The sequence below is a fragment of the Entelurus aequoreus genome, linkage group LG16 (genome assembly GCF_033978785.1).
Source record: "Entelurus aequoreus isolate RoL-2023_Sb linkage group LG16, RoL_Eaeq_v1.1, whole genome shotgun sequence".
Lineage (NCBI taxonomy): Eukaryota > Metazoa > Chordata > Actinopteri > Syngnathiformes > Syngnathidae > Entelurus > Entelurus aequoreus.
Window position 1 is genome coordinate 4,001,821 of NC_084746.1, and position 20,120 is coordinate 4,021,940.

Genomic DNA, 20,120 nt, shown 5'->3' on the forward strand with positions numbered 1-20,120 from the left:
TGGAGACTGTACAAGAGTACAGCCCAGACGTGCTCTCCTCAATTGAGCCAAATTTAATTCTGTCTCTGTTTAATTCCTTGCTTCTTGTCTTGGTTTAATAGATGTCCTCAGTGTTTGAACCTGACAGATGGATGAACTATACCGCTGCACACGGGTGAGAAGCAGAAAAAGAGGCAATTGAAAATGGTCAGTTTATTTTAAGCAACAGGTCAAAATGTAGTTTGTTTCCCGTTATGCAAGCTATATACAAAGTTCCTGTAGCGGCATGCATGCGTGGGCAAAATGAACAAATGCACATTATATCAGTCTAAAAAAAACGAGGGATCAGTCATAGCAAAATAACCAAAGGCATCAAGGTGAACTTACTCTATGTACAATTCCACAACAGTGTTTTTGTGCAGTAATCAGCCTTTTTGTTGTTGTTGGTCCATACCAGTACCATAGGTGCTGTCCATGTAGGAAATAGGAAAACATATATATTTTATTTTATCCTCCAAAATACGTAGCTTAATACAAACAAAAGGGTGAACATACAATGTTGAAATACTAGTATAATCACTTAGTGGTGCTGAGTCTTAAATACACGGTACAGCACATCACGCCGTTGCCATAGCAGCACTGACCAGATGGTAAAGGTTTTACAACACAAAGTGCACACCTCTTGTTTCCCCTCTTCTTAAGGGGATTGCAGTGACGCTCGGTGGTGCGGACAGCCCGTAGAGTCTTCCTCCTCCTGGTTGATGTAAGGAATGTCAAGGTTGCCAAAATCCCCGCTGAAAGTGTAGCCGTCGACGATAAGACGCGTGAGTGGCATCCTTCAAAGAGGCTTTAAAGCCGTCGGTGGGCGTTGTTGGGTTGTTTGCTGCAGTCACACACACCACATGACTCAAGAGGGTTATTTGACTAACGATATGAGGCGATATTACGCCAAAAAGCACACACACACTGCAAAAAGTGAAATCTAAGTAAGATGAAATATGTCAAATAAGGGTGATATTTGCTTATTTTCTGTCTGATAAGATCATTCTTCTCACTAAGCAGATTTTATGTTAGAGTGTTTTACTTGTTTTAAGTGTTTTGGTCCTAAATGATCTCAGTAAGATATTACAGCTTGTTGCTGAGATTTGATGAGCTATATTGAGTAAAACATGCTTGAAACTAGAATATCAACTGTTGCAAAGCTGTGTCATCAACACTCACAAGTAGAAAACTACTTTTTTTAGAGTAAAAATTTCTTATTTCAAGCATGGAAATGACACAATTGTGTCTCATAATTAAAACAGATGACAGCCAAATGGACTTTGCGGTTTTATTTTCAATGAAACAATAGAAAATACGTACTCATATAGTAGTACACTTGTTATTAGTGAGAATATACTTATTTTAAGGTATTTTTGGGTTCATTGAGGTTAGCTAATTGTACTTGTTTTGGAAAGTCTTGACAAGCCACATTTTCTTGTTCTATTGGCAGATAATTTTGCTTAGTTCAAGTAAAATACCCCTCATTTTTGTATTTTTTTTTCTTGTTTTTGAACACTGACTTTTTGCAGTGTAAATAAGCAAGATTATAGCACAGTTGCACTTGGGAGCGAGATGGTTGAAGTGCCTTGCTCAAAGGACACAGCCGCGGCGGCAAGGATGGTGGAAGCTGGATTCGTACCTGGAGCCCTCAGGTTTCTGGACGGCCGCTCTTCCATCTGAGCCACACTGCCACTGTTTATCATTACTAGTATTTAGTTCTTTTTTTTCAGCATTAATTTATCAACTGTAAAAAACAACAACCGATTAATTATTGTTACGCTGTCTACTAATATTATTATCAATTGTTAGTAAAATGATCATTAGGTGGATTGCACCTCATTTTGTTGTATTGCACATGACGCAACACCAGCGACGAGGCGGTATAGCGTGGCAGCAACTTGAGGGTTCCAGGTTCGATCCCCGATTCCGCCATCCTAGTCACTGCCGTTGTGTCCTTGGGCAAGACACTTGACCCACCTGCTCCCAGTGCCACCCACACTGCTTTAAATGTAACTTAGATATTGGCTTTCACTATGTAAAAGCGCTTTGAGTCACTAGAGAAAAGCGCTATATAAATATAATTCACACTTCACTTCAATTAGTTTTATTTAAATGTATTGTTATATTTATGTCCACTTTACTCTTGTTTTTAATATACAACTATATTTTTGTACTAAAAAACATGGTAACACTTTAGTATGGGGAACACATATTCACTATTAGTTAGTTTCTCTTTGACATGCTAATTAGTAACATATTGGCTCTTAATTAGTCATTATTAAGTACTTATTAATACCTTATTCGGCATGGCCTTATTATACAAGCAGTAAGCCATTAACTAAGAGTCTTCCCTCAATAACCTCAGAATTATTGCTTATTAGTAACCCTAACCCTTATATGTTCCCTTAGTGTCCGAATAACTCTAAATTAACTTTGTTACTTTAATAAGCAACTAATTAAGGGTGAATATGTTCCCCATACTAAAGTGTTACCAAAAATAGATACATTTTGCGATTGAATCTAAAAAAAAAAAAGGAGAAAAAAAAGAAGTCTTGGATAGCTCCAAAACATTTATTGCCTTTATTAAGAGGTTTAATCTGGCCCCAAAATCCACTAATCCTCTTAATCCATTATTATTATTATTATTATTAAGGCCCAAACTGTTTGTTTACATTCTTTTTTTTTTAATTTCTCTTTGCTATTTGAGCTTATTGGACCCTAATTAGAATAAAAACTAAGAATCATCTTTTGATATGATGTATTTAGTCCATAAGTACACAAACGTGTACTTCATGTTTAGTGACATGCTAATTCTTATTTGTACACTTTTTTTTCCAAATTCCATTGTATATTATACTCTTCTGACACCACCAGATGGCAGTATAAGTGTCCACATCAGGGGTCACCAACGCGGTGCCCGCGGGCACCAGGTAGCCCGTAAGGACCAGATGAGTAGCCCGCTGGCCTGTTCTAAAAATAGCTCAAATAGCAGCACTTACCAGTGAGCTGCCTCTATTTTTTAAATTGTATTTATTTACTAGCAAGCTGGTCTCGCTTTGCTCGACATTTTTAATTCTAAGAGAGATAAAACTCAAATAGAATTTGAAAATCCAAGAAAATATTTTAAAGACTTGGTCTTCACTTGTTTAAATAAATTCATAAATTTTTTTACTTTGCTTCTTGTAACTTTCAGAAAGACAATTTTACAGAAAAAATACAACCTTAAAAATGATTTTAGGATTTTTAAACACATATACCTTTTTACCTTTTAAATTCCTTCCTCTTCTTTACTGACAATTTAAATCAATGTTCAAGTAAATTTATTTTTTCTATTGTAAAGAATAATAAATACATTTTAATTTAATTCTTCATTTTAGCTTCTGTTTTTTCGACAAAGAATATTTGTGAAATATTTCTTCAAACTTATTATGATTAAAATTCAAAAAAATTAATCTGGCAAATCTAGAAAATCTGTAGAATCAAATTTAAATCTTATTTCAAAGTCTTTTGAATTTATTTTAAAATTTTTGTTCTGGAAAATCTAGAAGAAATAATGATTTGTCTTTGTTAGAAATATAGCTTGGTCCAATTTGTTATATATTCTAACAAAGTGCAGATTGGATTTTAACCTATTTAAAACATGTCATCAAAATTCTAAAATTAATCCTAATCAGGAAAAATTACTAATGATGTTCCATAAATTATTTGTTTTATTTTTTCAAAAAGATTTGAATTAGCTAGTTTTTCTCTTCTTTTTTTCGGTTGAATTTTAAAGAGTCGAAATTGAAGATAAACTATGTTTCAAAATTTAATTGTCATTTTTTGTGTGTTTTCTCCTCTTTAAACCATTCAATTAAGTGTAAATATCATCAATTATTAATAATAACATAGAGTTAAAGGTAAATTGAGCAAATTGGCTATTTCTGGCAATTTATCTAAGTGTGTATCAAACTGGTAGCCCTTCGCATTAATCACTACCCAAGAAGTAGCTCTTGCTTTCAAAAAGGTTGGTGACCCCTGCTCTACATAAACACATAAGACCCCAATTCAGTAGTGTACACAATTTTGGAAATAAGAGCTAAAAGGTGCTGTCCACGCATGTGGCCACTAAGCCTTTAGAGGTTTTTATTGTGAAAAACAAGAAGTGGGCAAGAGATGAGCACATTTACGTGAAGTTTGCAGGAAGTGAACTTCCTGCAGGTTATTTTCATTCACTAAAACGACACGCATGACACGTAGAAAGTTGTGCAGATGCAGCCCATGCAGGGGAAGAACTGCTCCCACAGCATCTATAAAGCCCCAGAGGAAGCTGAGAACACCTTACCTCCTCACTGACCCTCCGAGTCCAGACTGCCCAGACGCTCATCAAGACTCTCGGTGCTCATGGATGAAGAAGAGTCCAGGATCTCGTTGTCAGAGTTCTCCTGCTCCAGGTCGGGTAGCCTGCAGGCCAGGTCCAGCCTGGCGAGGTGGACACTTATCATAACAACCCAGCTCATTTTTCAGCAATGCAATCTAAGAAGTATTTTCTCTTACTTTTCTTGCTTGATGGACTTGATTCTGTCAATCAGAGTACTCTCCTCGGAATCAGTTTGGTCCGGAATGTTCAACTCGGAAGGTTTTTCTACAACCTGCAGAGGCGAGAGAAGCAGTTTGAGTGTTCAGATTGTCTTAGAAGATGTTTCGCCTGAAGCAGACCTGGGAAAATGAAGGCTCGGGGGACCGCATGCTTGAGTTTATCTATCTGGCCAGCCGGACATTCCCAAATATTTATTTAGATGTTTAAGATGTAAAGTGTAGCTGCCATTATGATGTGCACTCATGTTTTCTAGTGGCCGTAAGTCTTCAACTATACTAAGTATTTCAATGCTTGGAATCTGCATGATATACTAGTTACTATGGTAATATATATAGTTACCATGGTCATGTAATGAGTTACAGTGGTCGTCTAATGAGTTACTATGGTCATCTAATGAGTTACTATGGTCGTCTAATGAGTTACAGTGGTCGTCTAATGAGTTACTGTGGTCGTCTAATGAGTTACTATGGTCGTCTAATGAGTTACTATGGTCGTCTAATGAGTTACTATGGTCGTCTAATGAGTTACTATGGTCGTCTGAGTTACAGTGGTCATCTAATGAGTTACTGTGGTCATCTAATGAGTTACTAGGGTCATCTAATGAGTTACTATGGTCATCTAATGAGTTACTAGGGTCGTCTAATGAGTTACTAGGGTCGTCTAATGAGTTACTAGGGTCGTCTAACGAGTTACTGTGGTCGTCTAACGAGTTACTGTGGTCGTCTAACGAGTTACAGTGGTCGTCTAATGAGTTACTATGGTCATCTACGTCAAAGCATCTCAGACGAGGCACCAAGCAGTGTGGGTGGGGAGTGTTTCCACAGAGTGTTTCCACAGAGTGTTTCCACAGAGTGTTTCCAGAGCGGCCAGCCTTAAATGTGGGTGTCAGGGACAGACGCGGAAGGAGAATTTTACAACAAAGTTCTAAAGCTTAGTGATATATCAGATGTATCAGATTGTAGGTGGGGTTTTTTTATTACCCTTTGTGTTCATATTTGGCTGTTTGTTGCATTTTTGTTGCGTTTCGTTTGATTGTAAAATATGTCGATCAAGAGGGGGTGTGACGTTCATAAGTTACCAATATTCAGTGTTTTATCGTTCTTACTTAATATTGTAAATCACATATTGGTAACACTTTAGTATGGGCAACACATATTCACCAATAATTAGTTTCTCTTTGACATGCTAATTAGTAACATATTGGCTCTTAATTAGTCATTATTAAGTACTTATTAATGCCTTATTCTGCATGGCCTTATTATACAAGCAGTAAGCCATTAACTAAGAGTCTTCCCTCAATAACCTCAGAATTATTGCTTATTAGTAACCCTAACCCTTATATGTTACCTTAGTGTCCAAATAACTCAAAATTAAGTCTTTGTTACTTTAATAAGCAACTAATTAATGGTGAATATGTTCCCCATACCAAAGTGTTACCCCCACATTCTTTATTTTCATGTACATTCTGGGAGTCTCATTCAGTAAATTTTTTTTAAATTCCATTCCCTTTCTTTCAGGCTGTCTGTCATAACGTTTTTAGCTTTCAATCAGACATTATTGTGAGGTTTTGTATTAGTGTTTCTAAAAATAGATATACAGACCCCAGACACATTTTTTCTCTAAATTTGAAATCCAACCATGGAGGCATGATGGAAATATTTAGAAAACAATCTTGCCTTCCTTCAAAATTCCTCCAAATGAGCTGTTTGGAATTTGACCTATTTGCAACGTTTTTCCCCCAAGTGTGGCATCAGTAGATGTCTCCACAATTAGTAAAAATTTACCCGAAGATCTTTGTGCCAGTCCGTTATTGTAGTCCGACGCTGTAGTCCAGTGTTTTTCAACCACCGTGTTGCGGCACACTAGTGTGCCGTGAGATACAGTCTGGTGTGCCGTGGGAGATTATGTCATTTCACCTATTTGGGTTAAAAATATTCTTTGCAAAGCAGTAATTATAGTCTGCAAATGATGTGTTGTTGTTGAGTGTCGGTGCTGTCTAGAGCTCGGCAGAGTAACCCTGTAATACTCTTCCATATCAGTAGGTGGCAGCAGGTAGCTATTTGCCTTGTAGATGTCGGGAACAGCGGGAGGCAGTGTGCAGGTAAAAAGGTGTCTAATGTTTAGGTTGAACTTTTGACCACTCCTCAGGCTAGAATGAAGGTTTTAGAATGGCCTTCCCAAAGTCCTGACTGGACAATGCTGAAGAAACAAGTCCATGTCAGAAAACCAACAAATGTAGCTGAACTGCACCAATTGTGTCAAGAGGAGTGGTCAAAGATTCCAAACTATGAATATCACAAAAAAATAAGAGTTGTAGAAATTTTTGTTTCATCTTCTGGAGGAAAGTTCCGTGGTCAGATGAAACAAAAGTTGAGCTGTTTGGCCACAATACCCAGCAATATGTTTGGAGGAGAAAAGGTGAGGCCTTTAATCCCAGGAACCACCTACCGTCAAGCATGGTGGTGGTAGTATTACCGTATTTTCCGCACCATAAGCCGCACCTAAAAAACCCAATTTTTCTCAAAAGCTGACAGTGCGGCTAATAATCCGGTGCGCCTTATATATGGATTAATATTAATATTTATTTTCATAAAGTTTAGGTCTCGCAACTACGGTAAACAGCCGCCATCTTTTTTCCCCGTAGAAGAGGAAGCGCTTCTTCTTCTTCTACGGTAAGCAACCGCCCCCATAGAAGAGGAAGCGCTTCTTCTTCTACTGTAAGCAACCGCCAAGGTAAGCACCCGCCCCCGTAGAAGAAGAAGCGCGCGGATATTACGTTTCATTTCATTTGTGTGTTTCTGTAAAGACCACAAAATGTCTCCTACTAAGAGACACGCGTACAAGGTTCCACTGACTTTTGATATTCCTGTGAACCGCACTGTGGATACAACGGGAACACGTACGGTGAATATTCGCACCACAGGGAATGAGAAGTCGTCCTTCACTGTGGTTCTAGCTTGCCATGCTAACGGCCAGAAACTTCCACCCACGGCGATATTCAAAAGGAAGACCTTGCCAAAAGAGAACTTTCCAGCCGGCGTCATCATAAAAGCTAACTCGAAGGGATGGATGGATGAAGAAAAAATGAGCGAAGAGACCGGGTGACTTTTTTCACGCAGCTCCGTCCCTGTTGATCTACGACTGCATGCGCGTCCACATCACAGATGGTGTCAAAAACAAGTGAAGCACACCGCAGAAGAAGAAGAATTCGAGGGATTTGTGGATGAGTAATAACTTCAGAAAGTGAGCTTCAAATGTTTATTTTGTGTGTTGTGTGACACTAACGTTCGAGCAACGTTGAGTTATTGATGTTGCTATTGCTCTGCACTATTTTGAGTGTTACTATTTTTGTGATTGCACATTTGCACATTACATTTTGGGAGTGAACAGAGTTGTTAGAACGCTGGTTTGTAATATATTATTAAAGTTTGACTGACCTATCTGACTGTATTTTTGACATTCCCTTTAGCGTAGCGTAGGTGCGGCTAATAACACGGGGCGGCTAATAGGTAAACAACGTTTTGAAATATGCCATTCATTGAAGGTGCGGCTTACAACACGGGGCGGCTTATGGTGCGGAAAATACGGTATGCTCTGGGCCTGTTTTGCTGCCAATGGAACTGATGCTTTAAATGGGACAATGAAAAAGGAGGACTACCTCCAAATTCTTCAAGCAAGCTAAAATCATCAGCCCGGGTCTTGGGCGCAGTTGGGTGTTCCAACAGGACAATGACCCCAAACACACATCGAAAGTGGTAAAGGAATGGCTACATCAGGCTAGAATGAAGGTTTTAGAATGGCCTTCCCAAAGTCCTGACTTAAACGTGTGGACAATGCTGAAGAAACAAGTCCATGTCAGAAAACTAACACATTTAGCTGAACTGCAGCAATTTTGTGTTCAAAAATTCAAGCAGAAGCTTGTGGATGGCTACCAAAAGCGCCTTATTGCAGGTAAACTTGCCAAGGGACATGTAAGCAAATATTAACATTGCTGTATGTATACTTTTGACCCTCACATTTTCAGTAGAGCCATAATAAATTCATAAAAGAAGCAAACTTCATGAATGTTTTTTGTGACCAACAAGTATGTGCTCCAATCACTACATCACAAAAAATAAGAGATGTAGAAATGATTGGAAACTCCAGACAGCCATGACATGATGTTCTTTACAAGTGTATGTACACTTTTGATTGCGACTGTATACACTACATCACCATGACAACACTCGTTCATGTGACAAGCCATTTCAAATTTGTCATGGCTTTTAATGACATTCACAAATGTTAGCAAAACTCCATACTTGCCATGATGCCTTTTTTTTTTTTTAAAGGTTGTGTGACAAGAGGAAGAGGAACGTGCGTAACTTCAAGTGTGTAAAAAATATACTTAAGCGCAAACGGGAGAATAGGAGCCTTAATGAGCGGTGGTCTTTACCGTGTTTTGCCTTTTCAGTTTGAGCTGATTGACTGCCAAGGCCTCGGCGTATTCCAGCTCCTGTATGTTCTGCAACTTCTCCTTGTAGCGCCGTAACTGCTCCGTGATGAGGATCTCTACGCACCTGCACACACATGTGGCACAACACTTGTCTAGCTTTAAAAGATTACAGTTGGTACAAAATGCGGCTGCTAGATTTTTGACAAAAACAAGAAAATTTGATCATATTAGGCCTATACACCTATACCGGTATATATATAGGTCTATATATATACTGGCTCACCTGCACTGGCTTCCTGTGCACTTAAGATGTCACTTTAAGGTTTTACTACTTACATATAAAATACCACACGGTCTAGCTCCATCCTATCTTGCTGATTCTATTGTACCATATGTAGCAGTCAGAAGTCTGCGTTCAAAGAACTCCGGCTTATTAGTGATTCCCAGAGCCCGAAAAAAGCCTGCGGGTTATAGAGCGTTTTCTATTGGGGCTCCAGTACTCTGGAATGTTGTCCCAGTATCAGTTAGAGATGCTACCTCAGTAGAAGCATTTAAGTCCCATCTTAAAACTCATTTGTATACTCTAGCCTTTAAATAGACCCCCCAGTTGATCTGCCGTTTCTTTTCTTTTCTGCTCTGCCCCCCTCTCCCTTGTGAAAGGGGGGCACAGGTCCGGTGGCCGTGGATGAAGTGCTGGCTGTCCAGAGTCGGGACCCAGGGTGGACCACTCATCTGTGCATCGGTTGGGGACATCTCTGCGCTGCTGACCTGTCTCTGCTCTGGATGGTCTCCTGCTGGCCCCACTATGGACTGGACTCTCACTATTATGTTAGATCCACTATGGATTGGACTCTCACTATTATGTTAGATCCACTATGGACTGGACTCTCACTATTATGTTAGATCCACTATGGACTGGACTCTCACACTATTATGTTAGATCCACTATGGACTGGACTCTCACTATTATGTTAGATCTACCGGTACTATGGACTGGACTTTCACACTATTATGTTAGATCCACTATGGACTGGACTCTCACACTATTATGTTAGATCCACTATGGACTGGACTCTCACTATTATGTTAGATCTACTATGGACTGGACTCCCACACTATTATGTTAGATCCACTATGGACTGGACTCTCACACTATTATGTTAGATCCACTATGGACTGGACTCTCACTATTATGTTAGATCTACTATGGACTGGACTCTCACACTATTATGTTAGATCCACTATGGACTGGAATCTCACTATTATGTTAGATCCACTATGGACTGGACTCTCACACTATTATGTTAGATCCACTATGAACTGGACTCTCTCACTATTATGTTAGATCTACTATGGACTGGACTCTCACTATTATGTTAGATCCACTATGGACTGGACTCTCACACTATTATGTTAGATCCACTATGGACTGGACTCTCACACTATTATGTTAGATCCACTATGAACTGGACTCTCACACTATTATGTTAGATCCACTATGAACTGGACTCTCTCACTATTATGTTAGATCCACTATGGACTGGACTCTCACAATATTATGTTAGATCCACTATGGACTGGACTCTCACAATATTATGTTAGATCCACTATGGACTAGACTCTCACAATATGAAGGATTTAACGCATTTTAGGGAAGAGAAATGCTCACGTTGTCGTCTTTCCCACGTCCTTCATTCCCAGGAAGGGGTCGTCCGAGTCGGGAGAGCGCAGGATGCACGGGGCGAAGACAATGGCGAGAGAGCTTGGTGACATCTTGTTGTGGTCTTCCTCGTTTGCCACCCTGCAGCACACCCCACCAAATATTATTTGGACGGCGCATATTCGACACTATGGTGAGTTGTTTATGATCAGTTGTAAAATACACACCCATAGAACCATAGCTCACAAGAAGTGTACATGCATTGTACCTGACGAGATGGAAGATAAGTCGCTCCAGTGTGTTGTAATTGGCCAGAGGAAGATCATCAACCTTTTGGTACACCGCCCTTATCCTCTCTGACCTTTCTGGAAGTTCTGCACCACACAAAAGAGTACGCACACGTCCGTCAGGCAGACGCTGCATGGACTACAATAGTTGAAGTTGTCAAAAAACCCACCTTTTTAGCACAGCTTTTATGTAATTTGTCTGCCTTCTTGTTTTTAAATGCACTGCTTGCCTATCTGTTTTATCCAGTGCTTCCATGTTTTTATTTCTATTTTATCTATGTTTCTGTTTTATCTAGTGTTTATCTAGTGTTTTACATGTTTTATCTAGTGTTTATCTAGTGTTTTACATGTTTTATCTAGTGTTTATCTAGTGTTTTACATGTTTTATCTAGTGTTTATCTAGTGTTTTACATGTTTTATCTAGTGTTTATCTAGTGTTAGAGCAAAAGCAAAATTATAAACAAAGCAAAACTATACCTCAATGAAAATGCACTCCGTACTCTATACTGCACCTTGGTACTCCCATACCTCACATACTGTGTTGAAGTATGGGGGAATACTTACCACAACACAATTCATCCTCTGATCATATTACAGAAAAGAGCAGTGCGGATCATTCACAACGTTGGGTATTTAGAACATATTCATAATCTGTTTATGCAATCAAAATTTATTAATAATCTTATATAAAGCATTAAAAAAATTATTGCCGCCTAATCTACAACGTTTTTTTTATAAGAGGAGTGCAAGCTCATAACTTGAGAGGCTTTGGATATTTGTTATTGCAGAGAGCTCAAACCACTCGTAAACGTTTTTGTGTGTCTGTATGCGGAGTAAAACTATGGAACAAACTGGACTTATAACACAAGCAATGCCAAACTATTAATCGATTTAAACTATTATACAAACATGGGGTCTGGTTCAAATATAGAGATGAGAGTCTTTAATTTGACCTGCTGCTATACTCAAAGTGTTAACATGTGCCCAATGTTTCCTAACCATTATCACTATGTTGTCTATTACCATTGTTGGTATATTCATTATTCCTACATTGTGCATACAAATTATTGTTACAGTGTAATAATTATTGTTACCTGTGGTAATCCCACTATGATACAACATCTGTACTATAATCCTTGAACAAAGTAAGAGTGAAACTCATGTGAATAATCACTGAATGGAGAACTGGGGGTGGGATTAAATACATTATCTTCTTCCCACTCCCTTTCAAGCAAAACTGGACAATCATGCATTACATACTATACATTACCTTTTGCACTATATTAATTTATATTAATATGTGTAGTCAACTTTGTACTTTTTTATGTCATTGCCTGAAATAAAAAGATAAATGAAAAAAAAAAAAAAAAGTTTTTCATGTTTTATCTAGTGTTTCTAGTGTTTTAAGGTTTCTCATCCCAACCCATCTCCTCCTTAGTCTTTAACATGTTGAAAAGAAAAACTGGAAATTTAAATTAATCATGTTTTAGGCATGCATGTTCGAAATAAACTCAAATTCAAAACTCAAACGCGAAGGGGAATTGCGCCTATTTGCCAATCGTTCACAATCATTATGAAAGACATGACGGATGATTTTAAAAAAATGTAAAATATTAGATACATTTGATCAAAAGGCAGCTTACTATGGAGTCTATAAGAGCTTCTCTATTCTGCCTACAAAGCCCTTAAAAACATCCAAACACCTCCATTAAAGGCCTACTGAAAGCCACTACTGCCGACCACGCAGTCTGATAGTTTATATATCAATGATGAAATCTTAACATTGCAACACATGCCAATACGGCCGGGTTAACTTATAAAGTGACATTTTAAATTTCCCGCGAAACTTCCGGTTGAAAACGTCTAAGTATGATGACGTATGCGCATGACGTCAATGGTTGAACGGAAGTATTGGGACACATTGTATCACAATACAAACTGCTCTTTTTTCATCGCAAAATTCCACAGTATTCTGGACATCTGTGTTGGTGAATCTTTTGCAATTTGTTTAATGAACAATGGAGACTGCAAAGAAGAAAGCTGTAGGTGGGATCGGTGTATTAGCGGCTGGCTGCAGCAACACAACCAGGAGGACTTTGAGGATAGCAGACGCGCTATCTGACGCTAGCCGCCAACCGCATTGATTATCGGGTGAAGTCCTTCGTCGCGCCATCGTTCGCTGGAACGCAGGTGAGCACGGGTGTTGAAGAGCAGATGAGGGCTGGCGTAGGTGGAGAGATAATGTTTTTATCATAGCTCTGACGAGGTCCCGTAGCTAAGTTAGCTTCAATGGCGTCGTTAGCAACAGCATTGCTAGGCTTCGACAGGCGGCACAGCATTAACCGTGTAGTTACAGGTCCAGTGTTTGGTTCGGTGTCTCCTGATAGTAGTATTGTTGATCTTCTGTCTATCCTTCCAGTCAGGGGCTTGTTTCTTTTGTTTCTATCTGCATTTAAGCACGATGCGATCACGTTAGCTCCGTAGCTAAAGGGCTTCACCGATGTATTGTCGTGGAGATAAAAGTCACTGTGAATGTCCATTTCGCGTTCTCGACTCTCATTTTCAAGAGGATATAGTATCCGAGGTGGTTTAAAATACAAATCCGTGATCCACAATAGAAAAAGGAGAGAGTGTGGAATCCAATGAGTTATCCTAAGTTACGGTCAGAGCTAAAAAAGATACATCCTGCACTGCACTCTAGTCCTTCACTCTCACGTTCCTCATCCACAAATCTTTCACCCTGGCTCAAATTAATGGGGTAATCGTCGCTTTCTCGGTCGGAATCGCTCTCGCTGCTGGTGTAAACAATGGGGAAATGTGAGGAGCCTTTCAACCTGTGACGTCACGCTACTTCCGGTACAGGCAAGGCTTTTTTTATCAGCGACCAAAAGTTGCGAACTTTATCGTCGATGTTCTCTACTAAATCCTTTCAGCAAAAATATGGCAATATCGCAAAATGATCAAGTATGACACATAGACTGGATCTGCTATCCCAGTTTAAATAAAAAAAATTCATTTCAGTGGGCCTTTAAGGTTTTATATACATGCTGTAAGTATATATGTATTGTAGTAATGGGCGCATTCATAACATTTAAAATGTACATATTTTGCTAATTTTAAGCATACAAGGTGCATTAATTTAAAAAACGCATCACGATGTCCTCTTTTTTTTTTAACATCACTGATTATTACTCACTGCAGACTTTGTGAGAGCCAACAAACATAATAAAACATCACTTACTGCGCTATGTCTGCTGTCATTAGGATGTTCATATATTCATATTTAGATGAATGACTCACAATCCTTGTTAAGAAAAAGGAGGTGGAGCCAATCGTCTTTTCGTGTCGATCTCACCATTTCTGAGTGTAATTTGGCTGTCAGAGTGTACCAACATGTCCGGATACATCCTCAGCCTTCTTCTATCCAGGTGAGAGGCATGATTTAGGATCTACAATAAACTTCCAGGGAGCAGGGAAGCGAGGAAACAGCTAACCACTCGACGTAAACATTACACACAAGCTTGTGATCACGGCGCCGCTATAAATAGTTTGTCTGCGTTAGCGCTCATAATAACAATATCACTAATACTTGGTTAATATTCAAGTCATGAAACGCAAATGGAGTATTGGATTTGTGGGCGGAATACAGAACCTCCTATTTGGCTTTTATAAACAAGTTAGAATGCATTAAAAAAAAATAACATCCACCATGTCTTTCAGAATGATTATGAATAGAAATGTCCGATAATGGCTTTTTTTTGCCAATATCCGATATTCCGATATTGTCCAACTCTTACTTACCGATTCCGATATCAACCGATACCGATATATACAGTCGTGGAATTAACACATTATTATCCCTTATTTTGTTGTGATGCCCCGCTGCATGCATTAAACAATGTAACAAGGTTTTCCAAAATAAATCAACTCATGTTATGGAAAAAAAATGCCAACATGGCACTGCCATATTTATTATTGATTATTATTATTTTTTAACATGCCTCAAAACAGCAGCTTGGAATTTGAGACATGCTCTCCCTGAGAGAGCATGAGGAGGTTGAGGTGGGCGGGGTAGGGGGCAGCGGGGGGTGTATATTGTAGCGTCCCGGAAGAGTTAATGCTGCAAGGGGTTCTGGGTATTTGTTCTGTTGTGTTTATGTTGTGTTACGGTGCGGATTTTCTCCCGAAATGTGTTTGTGAATCTTGTTTGGTGTGGGTTCACAGTGTGGCACATATTTGTAACAGTGTTAGAGTTGTTTATACGGACACCCTCAGTGTGACCTGTATGGCTGTTAACCAAGTATGAATTGCATTCACTTGTGTGTGTGAAAAGCCGTAGATCTTATGTGATTGGGCCGGCATGCAAAGGAAGTGCCTTTAAGGTTTATTAGCACTCTGTACTTCTCCCTACGTCCGTGTACACAGCGGCGTTTTAAAAAGTCATACATTTTACTTTTTGAAACCGATAATTTCCGATAATATATTTTAAAGCATTTATCGGCCGATAATATCGGCAGTCCGACATTATCGGACATCTCTAATTATGAACTATAGGCAAAATTCCCCCCAAAAAAGTGCAGTTCCCTTTCAACTTGTGCTAGGTTTTCACCGAGCACATGAACACGCCGAACTGACACCGAAACGTAACAAAAGAACAACAGATGAATATGGACTCACCCACGGCATGCAGGAAGTCCTTATAAAGACAAAACGTCATGAGGGGATCAGGCAGCTCTCGGAGCCAACGTTTAAGCAGGCCCGCAATGGTGTGGATGGGGTAGTTCTCCAGGCAGGCGGCCTCGGGGTCTAAAGCGACAAAGGATGAAAACTAAATCTCACTTTTGAGGAAACAAAGGTAAAAAAAAAAAAAAGGCACATCCAGGAAGTCAACTGATTCTTTATGTCTAACCCATCTCCATGATCTGATGGAGCTCCCGAGCGCGGCAGGCTGAGCCGGACTTGCGGTAGAGGCCCTCGGTGTAGAGGCCGTTCATCTCCAAGTGCAGAAGCAGCAGCTCCACCACAGCGGGCACCGGGTTAGTCTTGCTGGTCAGGACGCACACGTGCACCCCAAAGTGGAGGGCGCCGGGTACGCTGTCGTCCTGAGAAAAATTATTTGAAAAAGCCGACAGTGTTTTTTTTTCCCTTTGTTTTAGCCGTGTTGCATGTTTTACCTGCAGGGCACAGCGTGTTGAGCAGTCGGTGATAATCTTGGTCAGGCATTTCTTGTGGCAAATGACCTTGCAGGCTGCAACAGACACACTAGCGTCACTCACCAGCCACATAAGGTACACCCGCACATTGTAATGCGATGCAGCAACATTTCTATAACACTTAGTGTGAGACGTGACAATTATAACGAGGTGTAAGTAAGTATGCAGTGAAAAACCTGCTCAAGTACTGAGTAACTTCCAAATTATTTAGTGGTAATATGTGTATGATGGTATAACAGGGATAATGTTAGCATCCATCCATCTTCTTCCGCTTATCCGAGGTCGGGTCACGGGGGCAGCAGCCTAAGCAGGGAAGGCCAGACTTCCCTCTCCCCAGCCACTTCGTCCAGCTCCTCCCGAGGGATCCCGAGGCGTTCCCAGGCCAGCCGGGAGACATAGTCTTCCCAACATGTCCTGGGTCTTCCCCGTGGCCTCCTACCGGTCGGACATGCCCTAAACACCTCCCTAGGGAGGGGTTCGGGTGGCATCCTGACCAGATGCGAACCACCTCATCTGGCTCCTCTCGATGTGGAGGAGCAGCGGCTTTACTTTGAGTTCCCCCGGATGACAGAGCTTCTCACCCTATCTCTAAGGGAGACCCGCTACCCGGCGGAGGAAACTCATTTCGGGCGCTTGTACCCGTGATCTTGTCCTTTCAGTCATAACCCAAAGCTCATGACCATAGGTGAGGATGGGAACGTAGATCGACCGGTAAATTGAGAGCTTTGCCTTCCGGCTCAGCTCCTTCTTCACCACAACGGATCAATACAGCGTCCGCATTACTGAAGACGTCGCACCGATCCACCTGTCGACCTCACAATCCACTCTTCCCCCACTCGTGAACAAGACTCCGAGGTACTTGAACTCCTCCACTTGGGGCAAGATCTCCTCCCCAACCCGGAGATGGCACTCCACCCTATTCCGGGCGAGAACCATGGACTCGGACTTGGAGGTGCTGATTCCCATCCCAGTCGCTTCACACTCGGCTGCGAACCGATCCAGTGAGAGCTGAAGATCTTGGCCAGTTCAAAAAGCAAAAAACAGAGACCTAATCCTGCAGCCACCAAACCGGATCCCCTCAACGCCTTGACTGCGCCTAGAAATTCTGTCCATAAAAGTTAAGAACAGAATCGGTGACAAAATGCAGCCTTGGCGGAGTCCAACACTCACTGGAAACGGGTCCGACTTACTGCCGGCAATGCGGACCAAGCTCTGACACTGATCATACAGGGAGCGGACCGCCACAATCAGACAGTCCGATACCCCATACTCTTTGAGCACTCCCCACAGAACTTCCCGGGGTCCACGGTCGAATACCTTCTCCAAGTCCACAAAGCACATGTAGACTGGTTGGGCAAACTCCCATGCACCCTCGAGGACCCTGCCGAGAGTATAGAGCTGGTCCACAGTTCCACGACCAGGACGAAAACCATACTGTTCCTCCTGAATCCGAGGTTCGACTATCCGGCGTAGCCTCCTCTCCAGTACACCTGAATAGACCTTACCGGGAAGGCTGAGGAGTGTGATCCCCCGATAGTTGGAACACACCTTCCGGTTCATAAAATACATCTACAAGTAACAATTACCACGACATGTTTTTTCGAGTTGGAAGTTGAATCCTTGTAGGCTAAAATGTGAAGATTTCTACTGACACAGATGACAGCACATGATATAAATGGTTTTGTTTTAATAGTTAATTGAAGAGGTGTGCTGCCTCTTGTCCCACACAGTAGTTTGATAATAACTAAATGAAGCAATTTCTGCAGAAATTGCGTGTGAAGGCTCCAATGCTAAAGTCGAACTGAAATGCTGAAGGAATGTGGTGTGAATTTAGAAAATGTGTGAATGTACAGTACAGGCCAGGTTTGGACACACCTTCTCATTCAATAGGTTTTCTTTATTTTCATGACTATTTACATTGTAGATTGTCACTGAAGGCATCAAAACTATAAATGAACACAAGTGGAGTTATGTACTTCACAAAAAAAAGGTGATATAACTAAAAACATGTTTTATATTCTAGTTTCTTCAAAATAGCCACCCTTTGCTCAGTTTACCGTTTTGCACACTGTATACTGTATGTTCTACATCGCTAGCAGTAGCATCTGTGTTTCCTTTTCATCCACCGTATTTGAAAGTTGCAGAAATAGTCTATATTTTCCCACAAGTTGTTTATATTCAGACAAAGCAAGCGCAAAAATAGCTTTCACGGATGTGGACATAATTTACGACCTCGTTACTGGAACGCCCACAACTCGGCTGTGACTTTATTCTCAGCTACGACTTCCAACTTCCAAGGAAAATGGAACACAACAGGTCAGAATAACATAGGTACCCATGATGCATTGCATTCAAAATTAGAATTTTATCTGGTTAAAAACATAGCAAGTTTTATTGTCCTGATCAAGGCAAATGTTTCGATGGCTGAACGGTTGAAAAATGTAGTAGTAGTTGAAAGCCAAAAATGGGGAAAATACTGGAAAATTGGGTAATTTTGGGAATAGTTTGTTTAAGGAGTACATGTGTCCCGAATGTGGTGAACATTTTGAAGTTTGAACGGGTGAACGATGTGGGAGTTAGAGGCTGACAAAAAAACACTACTAAGAATGATAGATTAATTTTGGTGTAGAATAACATGTGTGAATGCTGTTGCGTCGACCAGCGTTCCTCCAATGGGGAATTCAAATTGCTAGTCTCTCCCAGATTCTTTTTATGGCAATAAGCTGATGTTTATATTCAATCTCCAGGCAGTAGTTGGTATTTTGTGGTTTATTCTCCAAGCTTAGAGGACAAACGTGAGACCAGTCCAGCACACCAACGTTCCCTCGCCCGGTCTAGCTCGGTCTTTTCTCAAACCCCCGGAAGTCCCGTGATCTTCCCTCTGTCCCTCGCCCCCACTCCCTTTGTTTAGACTAGTCCAAGTTATCTCTACTCTGACACATTCCAATCTAGAAGGCCGACACCTTACTATGAGACTCAAAAGAAGGAAGAATACTAGCTATTCTTTATATGACTATAGGAGTTTAGAAAGAAGTAACACTTAAATATGGATATGATTCTGATCTGCTTCCAACAATGCCTTGCCTTGTGGCATTCACACATAATAAAGTTACATTTTTATGTTGTGTAGTTTGAGTGCTTTATTTGACTGCCATACTGTGTTTTATTGGCAAAATGGAGTCAAACGTCATTTATGCTTATGTTGAATTGGTGAAAGAAAGTCATGTGCCTGCTTGAAGAACAATATATATATTATAAGCAGTAATCAATACATTATAAATAAAAATATAATTATATACATGTAGCAATTGGAATTAAACTTAATGTAATTAAGTAAAAGTAAAACTGTAAGTAAAACTGTAAGTAAAACTGCGATGAGGTGGCGACTTGTCTAGGGTGTACCCCGCCTCCTGCCCGATTGTAGCGGAGATAGGCTCCAGCGCCCCCCGCGACCCCGAAGGGAATAAGCGGTAGAAAATGGATGGATGGTAATTAAGTAAAAGTAGCATTTCTTCTTCACAAAAATACCCAAGTAAAAAATATGTTACATTAAAACCACTCTGTCAAGTACAATTTATCCAAAAAGTTACCAGCCACCTCTGATTAAATGTGTATTATTGCTGTGTGGAACTTACAGAGAGCGGTTTGCAATATTTTGGTCACCCTAAATCAGGGGTCACCAACGCAGTGCCCGTGGGCACCAGGTAGCCCGTAAGGACCAGATGAGTAGCCCGCAGGCCTGTTCTAAAAATAGCTCAAATAGCAGCACTTACCAGTGAGCTGCCTCTATTTTTTAAATTGTATTTATTTACTAGCAAGCTGGTCTCGCTTTGCCTGACATTTTTAATTCTAAGAGAGACAAAACTCAAATAGAATTTGAAAATCCAAGAAAATATTTTAAAGACTTGGTCTTCACTTGTTTAAA

At 40.4% G+C, this 20,120-nt stretch overlaps 1 protein-coding gene across 2 annotated transcripts in view; it reads right to left on the bottom strand.

Moving 5' to 3' along the window:
* Positions 1–183: 183 nt before the first annotated feature.
* The window catches only part of myo9b (myosin IXb), a 98,029-nt gene continuing 78,092 nt past the window's right edge, over positions 184–20,120 (bottom strand). Inside the window, exons 34-42 of one of the 2 annotated variants that reach the window (XM_062023824.1) lie at positions 16,157–16,230; positions 15,892–16,084; positions 15,660–15,788; positions 10,964–11,069; positions 10,705–10,836; positions 9,036–9,159; positions 4,558–4,652; positions 4,346–4,482; positions 184–862 (exon numbers count right to left, since the gene is read on the bottom strand). In XM_062023824.1, the coding sequence (XP_061879808.1) occupies positions 4,350–4,482; positions 4,558–4,652; positions 9,036–9,159; positions 10,705–10,836; positions 10,964–11,069; positions 15,660–15,788; positions 15,892–16,084; positions 16,157–16,230 (986 nt within the window). In that variant the 3' untranslated portion in view covers positions 184–862; positions 4,346–4,349. Of the gene's footprint in view, positions 863–4,345; positions 4,483–4,557; positions 4,653–9,035; positions 9,160–10,704; positions 10,837–10,963; positions 11,070–15,659; positions 15,789–15,891; positions 16,231–20,120 lie in introns of both variants that reach the window. The other variant, XM_062023823.1, reaches the window with a different exon arrangement.